The sequence below is a fragment of the Monopterus albus genome, unplaced genomic scaffold (assembly GCF_001952655.1).
Source record: "Monopterus albus unplaced genomic scaffold, M_albus_1.0 scaffold47.1, whole genome shotgun sequence".
Classification (NCBI taxonomy): domain Eukaryota; kingdom Metazoa; phylum Chordata; class Actinopteri; order Synbranchiformes; family Synbranchidae; genus Monopterus; species Monopterus albus.
Genome location: NW_018127927.1, coordinates 1,832,332 through 1,842,428, shown reverse-complemented (window position 1 = coordinate 1,842,428; position 10,097 = coordinate 1,832,332). Strand labels below are relative to the sequence as shown.

Below are 10,097 nucleotides of genomic sequence, written 5' to 3'. Positions count from 1 at the left end.
AATTGACTGTGGAATATTTAGTGGTTTTTCTCTTATTAGTCATGTTATGTCCTATTGGCCGGGCGCACCCTTAGAGATAGGGTGAGAAGCTTGGTCACCCGGGAGGAGCTCAGAGTAGAACTGCTGCTCCTCCACACCGAGAGGAGCCAGCTGAGGTGACTCGGGCATCTGTTTCAGATGCCTCCTGGGCGCCTTGCTAGGGAGGTGTTCTGGGCATGTCCCACCGGGAGGAGCCCCCGGAGAAGACCCAGGACATGCTGGAGGGATTATGCCTCTTGACTGGCCTGGGAACGCCTCGGCATTTTCCCGGAGGAGTTGGAGGAAGTGTCTGGAGAGAGGGAAGTCTGGGCATCTTTGCTTAGACTGCTGCCCCTGCGACCCGGTTCCGGATAAGTGGAGGAAAATGGATGGATGGATGGATGGAAAGTATAATTGAATACAATAAATACATGAACTGTAAATAGACAAGTCTTTGTTAACAAGTTTGTCATATCATTTTAAAATGTAATAGTATGCAAATGTTTTGTTTACAGCTTGTTGTCTCCAAGTGGTCAAATATTGTTACTGCACTTTTCCCAAAATTTTTTTTTTGGTTTGCTTTTTGATTAATCTAATGCAAGTTAGTCACTTTCACAGAAAAAAAAGAAGTTATCTTCCCTACCCCCAGGCTAATGGGGGCTAAGAGCCATGTTTCCTTAGTAACAAACAGGACAAAAATTGACAATAAAAGTGAAACATGGCTAGTAGTTTGTGGTTAGCTAGCAATGTTGCAGAATGAACAATGAGAAAGGATAAAGTTTTTATACAGCACAGTAACTTGTGGATACACAGTAGTACATCATTGATGACATCATAAGTCATTTTCATATGTCCAAGGAAACTATGCTGGGCCTGACCCAGTTGCTTGGTCAGCCACGTTTATATATAAGTTACAGTAGATGTAAGTCATAATCAACATGTACGTGGCGTCAGGAATGGGAAATTCTGTTTATACACTGGGAATAATACAAAGAAACATTACAAAATACAGATAAGCAGAAATTTTAATGAGAAGATTGTCATATGAGCTGCCCATCTTAAAAGATCTATTTTTATTTCATCATATCCCCAAACTGCTCCCTCAGCCACTAATTTACGGAGTGTAGATTAGTGGTTGCAGTGTATTGAAATAATTTGATGTTTTGTGGGTATTGAAGTCATTTAAACAATCTAAAATATGAACAGCTATATTTGTTTCATGGTGAGGTAGCTTGCTGCTTGTAACGTCTAATATATTCTAATTCACTATCATAAGAACAAAGCATTCTTTGTGTGCATGGGAATGTGTGTGACATTTTGTTCAGTTTATTTTATCTTGTTGTGGGAGTGCACCTACTGTGTGAATGTGTGTCCTGGAAGTAGGTGAAACATGCCTTCTGTCTCCCTCCTCCTCTCTCTGCTAACAAGTTCTCTTAACTGTGTTTCCAACATCGTTATTAAAAATGAGTAATTTGGCTAGCTTTCTGTGAGACATCTCCTCAGACTTACAATGAGTTGGAGGCTGAGAAGACACTGACAATGGATGCTATCTTCTGTTTATGGGGGATATTTTATAAAAGGCGATAAAAACACAGACTTTTATGCCCCTGAATTTCTGCCTCACTCCTCCATTTGCACATAAATCTGTATTCTCTCTCTCTTTTTCTCTGTTTCCTCTAATTTACCCTGCAGGGTTTCTGAGCACAGGGGACCAGTCTGCTAAGGGGAACTATGGCTTGTTGGATCAAATCCAGGCCCTGCGCTGGCTCAATGAAAACATTGGCCACTTTGGAGGAGACCCAGAAAGAATCACCATCTTTGGCTCAGGAGCCGGCGCTGCCTGTGTGAACCTTCTCATCCTCTCCCACCACTCTGAGGGTTAGGTTCTTTCACTCTCATTATCAATTCAGTTGTTATATACCCTGCTCCAAACATTTCAGGACAGTGTAGCAAGTGTATTTTTTTACAGAGCATGTTAGTAATTTCAATGAACAGCCTAAATCAGATAAAGATATATGGCAATATTATCTTCCCAAGTGAAGGCCTACAGTATTCAGAAATGAGTTGTTGATTATTATGCCAACAGGGTATCTGATCACTGGCAGGGCATATGTGTTGGTGTGTCTTAGTGAGGACCAAGTATCTGACCAAAAACAAGGCCAGACAAGTCTGTGCAGATTCTCAGTCATCCAGGTCATAGTAAACTGAAAAAAACTGAAAAATCAACTGGACTTAGATTTCTAGAAGGCCAGACAAGGCAAAATAATTCCATCTCTTTTGCTCTTTTGTTCTTTTGCTCAGTGTCTTTTTCTTGACTTCAAGTCACATTTCACTAATGTCTCAGACATTACGCCAATGCTATAAAATTTGGTTTGTCGAAAACACTACCTACCATTCTTTGTATAAATATAACAGCAAGGAGTGTATAATGTGCCACTGGTTCCCAAACTTTTACAGACCTTAACACTCATTATTTTTTATTTTATTTTTTCATGACAGCTCCAACCCTATGGTTTCTGGTTAAATAAAGGTAAAAATACATTTCGATATATTTTAAAGCATAATATGAAAATGTAATTTATGTAAATGTGAGGAAATGTTAACTTAAAAGTACAATTAAAAAGAAAAAATATGTATACCTTGCAGTTTCATTGGCCTGTCCTCGAGGCACTATACTTTGAGAACTAAAGCTTCCAGTGCATTATCTATACTATATATTATATATTAAGAATCAGAATCAGCTTTATTGGCCAGGTGTGTCAGAAACACAAGGAATTTGACTCTGGTACATTGGCTTTCAATGTGTATGTACATATCCCCATGCAAGGGGCAAGTAAACAGTAAACCAGCATTAAGGACTTTATTTACTGATTTTTGTAAAAAAAAAAAAAAAGCCCACCAAATCAGATGCTTGATCACTAATCCTATGATGTGATCTTCGTTGGTAGAGCTTTGAAGGTGAATGGCACTTTACACTGTTATTACTGAACTGTTGACTTTCACACTGAGAGACTATGGACAGATTTAAAATAATAATAATAATACATTTATTTATTTTGTTCAGTATGAAACAGATTTTCAGAATCCTCTGAGTGCTACAAGGGTGTCTGTCATGAATCAGAAAACATTCAGGAGGCCATGGAAAAGCATTTCAACAATTGGATAGTATTGACCAAAGTGTTAGTTTTTGAAAAGTTGCCGGCTAATGTTGGCTGCACCCCATGCTTTCCATGGATTAGCCAAATATTCCCACCTACAAACTTGAACTATACGCTGGTTTTCTTTCAATCAGACAGTCTGATCACATGCCATTTCATACATAATAATTATGCAAAGGCTTGTGACACAAAACAACAACTCACAAAAAAGTTTTTCATTTATTTTCAAATACATTATTTTGCTTCTAAAATTGTACTGTGCATCCCATATTTGCTACACCTGCTGTGAGAAATTTAGCATTCAACTTGAAAGGTTTTATGTTACTATATTAAAAGCACATTTATAGTTTATTTAAAAACTTTGTTTCAGATTCATTTAAAAAGAGTTTTGGTTAATGTTGGTCAAGATATTGGTAAGGGTTTTATTTATATTAAGTTAGTATATTCATTCATTTTCTACCGTTTAGTCCCTGAGCGGGGTCACGGGGGGGGGGGCCCCAACCCATAGACGAACAACCACACACACGCACGCACTCCTATGGGCAATTTAGAGACACCAGTCAACCTAAGCTGCATGTCTTTGGACTGTGGGAGGAAGCCGGAGAGAACCCACACAAGCACGAGGAGAACATGCAAACTCCACACAGAAAGGTCCCAGGTGGGGCCCGAACCCAGAACCTTCTCGCTGTGAGGCAACGGCGCTAACCACTGTGCCACTGTGCTGCCCTAAGTTAGTATAATATCAGAAAATGAAAAATGAACATTCACATGATCACTATGCGTTGTTATGCAGAGATTTATGGCAAACCTTCTCTTTTGTTCCATGCTGAAGGCTGTATCATCACAAAGTGCAGAAAAAGTTAGTGTGTGTGCAGAGGAGAGATGAGATGGAGCTGCAGTTAAGAGGCTTCCTAATTGATTTCACAGGGAGAGGAGCGGGGGCGGGGCACATGCTGAATATGGGGGGGCTTAATTATTAATGACAGAATCTGCGGATAAAACAGAGGGACAGCAAGCCACTTTACATAACAGTGCAGTGGTGCAACAGTGCGAACAGTTTTCTTTGTTTCTCTGTCTCGCTTCAACTAACACAGCCTGTCAAGCCCACTGCCATGTGTAGGGTTGTCATCAGTGTTCTTGCTGCTATCTCTTGTTGTATGTAATGCAAGCACTTCATTTTCCTACCTTAATGTTCATAAAGATGTTTTCTGACTATAAAAAAGCTGTAGGATATCAGTGCTTCATCTTGCTTCATATGTAATATTCTACAACTGCTCCTCCTCTCACTTATGCATTATTGAATGCATTCACAGTGTAAGGCCTTGAGGGCCCATCAGCTGCAAATGAAAGTGTGTCAGAGGGAAGGAGACAGACCTAAACTGAGAGGAAATATGTATGATTGCTGCTGAATTTATGTGCTGTATACTGTCCTGCTTCATGTAGGCCTGTTCCAGAGGGCCATTGCTCAGAGTGGCTCAGCCATCTCCAGCTGGTCAGTCAACTACCGGCCGCTGATGTACACCGACATTCTGGCGAAGAAGGTCGGCTGCACTCTGGGGGACAAGCCTGAGTTGGTAGACTGCCTGCGGAGAAAGAGTTTCCGGGAGCTGGTGGACCAAGACATCCAGCCCGCACGCTACCACATTGCCTTCGGGCCTGTGGTAGATGGAGATGTGGTGCCGGATGACCCTGAGATCCTCATGCAGCAGGTCAGAGCTGGTGTCCCTTGGTGTCATAATTGCATTTTTTTCTGTTCCTTGCATTCAGTGTGTGAATACACTATTGCCCTAACTAGTACCAATCGGGGCTAATTACTATTCCATTTTGTTCTGTCATGTCATGCTGTGTGTGTTTGTTGTGACACCAGGGCGAGTTCCTCAACTATGACATATTGCTGGGTGTCAACCAAGGAGAGGGCCTGAAGTTTGTGGATGACAGTGAGGGAGAAGATGGAATATCGGCAGCCTCATTTGACTACACCATCTCCAACTTTGTGGACAATTTGTATGGATACCCTGATGGTCAGATTCTCCTTTATTTTACCTTAAAATTCAACTATAAATGAAAGCTTAGACTTGTATTTTTACAACTGTGGTTAGCCAGTGGTGCGGTGCTGAGAAGCAATTAAAACCATGTTCAAACTACAATGAAGATGCCAGAACATCTAGAGTTGTGCTTATGATGAAATCTTGTCGGATTGCTACAACCTATAAGGTGACGGTCAGGGGTAGCAAAGTCACCACTATGCTGTTTTGATTTTTTATGTTACAGTGGATATTTTTCAAATAGATTCTTTGTCTTTCTGCTACAATGACATTGTTTCTTCTTCATTGTCTGATGCTTTTCAGCCAAACAATCTGAACAGAGATAGTGGAAGTATAATGCTGGCCAACAATCTCACACATTAAAGAATCTGAGGGAAGATTCTGTAATAATAGAACTCTAATACAGAAAAGCTTTTGAAATGTGAGCATTTAAAAGTTGTTTGTGGATAAATATTCATGAAGTGTATATATTTTGGAAGGAGGCTGACTTGCTACGAGTCATTTGTGCATTGGTTTTCAGTCAAGTCACAGTCATAAGATAGTGCTTTGTCAAAAAATAAATAGAGGTGAACGAATAAAGAAATGTGGCGGGTTGACAACAAGCTCTGCTGCATTTTCCCTTTTGCAGTAAAATGTATTTATTTTGAAGGGATGGTATAACAGTGTTCATGCACCTTTTTACTGACTTACTTAACTGTAAGCAGACAAGCTAGCAAGGCTACCAAAAATTAGCCTGTGGATGCTTTCATCTGTCATGTGACCGTACAGTAGTAGTCCCCTGAATCGCTGCTTTGACATTGTATCTAGCTGAATATTTTGACCAACCGTATCACTTTTTTGATAATCTATTTATTATGATGAAATGAAAAACTGAAGGGGCACAGGATGATATACACTGTATAATATGTAAAGTAAATTATGTTGATGATGCCTCCTGTGCAATAGTAGTGTGACTTTATTGGACAAGGAGATGGAAGGAAGTATTAAAAAAAAAAAGCCTAGCGACACTCCACCATCAAGATGACATACATTTAAACCACAAAAGTTACAAATTTCAGATTTAAGTCTTTTCACCTAATGCTGCGGATAACCACAGATTCTGTCACTGCACGCAGTACACACTGTACTCACATTCCTTTTTGTTTCTTTCCAGGTAAAGATATACTGAGGGAAACCATAAAGTTCATGTACACAGATTGGGCTGACAGGGACAACAGTGACATGCGTAGAAAGACGCTTCTGGCTCTGTTTACAGACCATCAGTGGGTGGCCCCAGCTGTCGCCACCGCCAAACTGCACGCTGAATTCCAGTCACCTGTCTATTTCTATACCTTCCATCATCACTGTCAGACGGAGGCGAGGCCAGACTGGGCAGATGCAGCTCACGGAGATGAGATTCCCTATGTATTTGGGATTCCCATGGTGGGAGCCACAGACTTGTTTCCCTGTAACTTCTCCAAGAATGATGTAATGCTCAGTGCTGTTGTCATGACATACTGGACCAATTTTGCCAAGACGGGGTTAGTAAAATGCCAAACTTAAGAGTATTTTCTTCTGTAAACATTTATCTTAATATCAACAGTATATGGTATGCATAAGCTTTAATGGTGAGACAGTGGGGATTTCATGTTCCAAAAAATTTGTCCATTGTCCCTTTAGCACATAAAAAAACTAAACAAAAAAAACCCTGGAATTTCCCCATTGTGGGATCAATAAAGTTCTACCCTACCCTACCCTACTGATGTCAGAAGTGAGATTTTGGCAAAGTGAGCCCAAGAAAGGGACACTGTAAGTTTGCTGAAAATTAATATAACATTTCTGTTTAGTTTTGTTTTTAATGACTCAGTGATAGTTTCTAAGAAGACAGAAATGATTGCAACTCAATATATGCGGTGGGTCTAAGCGCTTGGGACTGGCATAAACTTGGACATACAGCACCCACGCTTTCTGAAGTGTTCCTTATTCTAATTGCCACAGCAGATTTCTGCTCTAATGGCACATCAGCTCCTGTGCCTTAGTGTTTTTAATAATTATAGTAACACAGCTAATGCAACATTTTAGTAATGAATCATTCATTAGCATTAAAAAATATTTTGATTCTGTCATCTCACTCTTCCAGGGATCCTAATCTACCAGTTCCTCAGGACACCACATTCATTCACACCAAGCCCAACCGCTTCGAGGAGGTCATCTGGACCAAGTTCAGCACTAAAGACAAGCAGTACTTGCATATCGGCCTGAAGCCGCGTGTCAGAGACAACTACCGGGCTAACAAGGTGGCCTTCTGGCTGGAGCTAGTGCCACATCTCCACAGCCTCCATGAGGACCCTGTTAACCCCATAACAACTCGTCCTCCACCCGGCGGTCCCAACCGCTGGAAGGGCCCTCACAGCCCTGGCACCCGCACCACACGACATCCTGTAATCTCTACCTATCCTCCTGATCCTGAGCCTGATGGCTCAGAGAGACCCCCCTATAAACCTCCCTTCCCCAGTGAGACTAGGGACTACTCCACTGAGCTGAGTGTGACAGTAGCTGTGGGTGCCTCGCTTCTTTTCCTAAACGTGTTAGCCTTTGCCGCACTCTACTACAAACGGGATAAGCGGCATGAACTCATGCAGAGACGCCACCGTCGACTCTCCCCACAACGCGGCACAACGATGGGCATGGGTGTCGGCATGGGGGTCGTAGGGGCCCCACCGCACAATGATCTGGCGCTGAGCCAGGAGGAGGAGCTAATGTCGCTGCAGATGAAGCAGCAGAGAGTGGAGCTGGAGCACGGCACACCCCTCCCTTCCCGTGGTGTCCTTGGTGACCTGGAGCCTCTGCGGCCTCCTGTGTGCCCGCCTGACTACACTCTGGCCCTACGGCGAGCACCGGAGGATGTGCCACTGATGACAGCCAATACCATTACCATGATCCCCAGCACCATCAGCAGCATGCAGCCCCTCCACCCATTCAACACTTATCCCCCTGTCCCAGCTCCCTCTACTACACCTGTCCCCAGCCACAGCAACAATGCTCTGCCACACCAACACTCCACCACCCGTGTATAGGACCAGGCACAACTTCTGGTACCCCATCCTGGGCTTACAGAGATACACTGCACAAACTGCTTCATATAAACATCACTCTCACCGCCCTTTATTCTTCTTTACTATACTTTTGTATTTTCTCATTAAGCCCTCAAATAAAGCTGCAGTTTGTAAGATTTTAAGCCTTGAAATACCTCTAAAATAAAATTATTAATTAAGAGAGAGTTGATCAAGAAAGCTTCTTTGCCAAAAGCCTGTCATCATAGGTACATACTGCTCTGAACCATTAAAGTTCTTTCAACATGTGGTGCTTAGGTGAGCCACTAAAACTCTTGCAGCTCTCTCTCAAAGAGATATCGAGCTAATCTAAATCAGTCTTATGTATAGCTTGGCTGTTTTGTGTTTTGTGTCAGTGTAAAACTATGTTTAACTTACATAAAATGCACATATCTGTTTTCATTCATTTAGTGAAAAGATTTAACAATAGCAAACAAGCCGTCTGTCATAAAGTGGTGATTTCTTGAAACTTATAAATTGCAGCTTTAAAGGCCCAATCTGGAGGTGAAATGTGGCCCAGCTATGTCCCACTGTCTGTCTGCCCTGATTTTGGAGACATTTTAGTGTGAAATGTATTGACAGGGCTGGGATTACAAGGATGACAGCCAAGCCTGAGTTTTTTACTGGCTTTAAAACTTAATTTCTTCATCTTACAAATGTATATACTTTTTCAGTTATGATGTAACTTAAATGGCATCTAAAGTTGTGCTTTTTACCAGTCTATATACTTATAGCTGATGCTTTCACAACATTTCCAGATTGGGCCTTGGACTGATGGGCAGTACAGGAAATAACTGAATCATTCTCAGTGTGTGGGATGCAACCTGGAATCCAGGCTGCCCATTAGAACTTGCTGCATCTCCGCCACACAGGCTCTAATCATGTCCATTACTTTATTTGTTTCTCACTCATTATCTCTCTGTGTCCCAGTCTCAGCTCATTTAACTGCTTCTCTTTTCACTGCCTCGCACTCTTTGTCTCTCTGCATCTGCCCCCGCAGCTCTTTTTATTAAACTATTGATATAATCCATTTCCCTCTCCACTTTTTTCCTCTTCCTCAGTCACTTCTAGACTTGTTTTTCCTTTCAGTCTTTTATACAAAAACATAAATGTAAATGATGTATTATTAATAAATTGTAAGGATATGAATGAAAAAAAGATATTCTGATATCTCGTTTTTACCAGCATTCTTGGTGCCAAGTACTGTGATAAAGTTCCTCTCTTGCTGGCGTCCAGTGGACCGCCTGGAGAGGTCCATCCTGACTGTATCTTACAAAAGGAATTACCTTCATAAAAAGTGCCAACCCCTTCGTCTTTCATTTAAATCCACATGCTTGTTTTTTTTTTTCCTTTAATTACACACAATGTTGCACTGTGGCTGGTCTCTTCTTTAAAGGGAAATCAGATTCAGTATATGTTCATTTAAAAAAGAAGAATATAAAGTTTTCTTAACGTCGCTGCAGTCTGAGAATTTGCATGATGTGTTTTTCCCCTTAAGATTGTGGGCAGAGAAGTTTCTTTGTCATTTTGATGATTAGCCTTTTTCTTCATAGATTCTTGTTTCTTAATTTTGAAAATCATTTAGATTTTTTTTTATTATTCCTACTATCAGCTGCACTTTGTGGTACTTCAAAAGATATTAAAGTATTAAGAGATGAATATTGTGTAAAACTATGATTATAACAAAGATAGTAAATATTTCCTCTTTATTTTTTTTTCATTTCCTAAAACTGAGGCTGTGCTGCAACACTACCAGAAAGACTGATCAAAGGCCCCCCCCCCCC

The 10,097-nt window shown here is 41.2% G+C and overlaps 1 protein-coding gene across 4 annotated transcripts in view; it reads left to right on the top strand.

The window, feature by feature from the left end:
- LOC109960443 (neuroligin-2-like) overlaps positions 1-10,091 on the top strand; it is a 73,084-nt gene extending 62,993 nt beyond the window's left edge. For all 4 annotated transcript variants that reach the window (XM_020600551.1, XM_020600554.1, XM_020600553.1 and 1 more), the window contains exons 5-9: positions 1,711-1,896; positions 4,620-4,885; positions 5,044-5,197; positions 6,375-6,741; positions 7,341-10,091. In XM_020600551.1, the coding sequence (XP_020456207.1) occupies positions 1,711-1,896; positions 4,620-4,885; positions 5,044-5,197; positions 6,375-6,741; positions 7,341-8,277 (1,910 nt within the window). In that variant the 3' untranslated portion in view covers positions 8,278-10,091. The remainder of the gene's footprint in view (positions 1-1,710; positions 1,897-4,619; positions 4,886-5,043; positions 5,198-6,374; positions 6,742-7,340) is intronic.
- Positions 10,092-10,097: the final 6 nt, after the last annotated feature.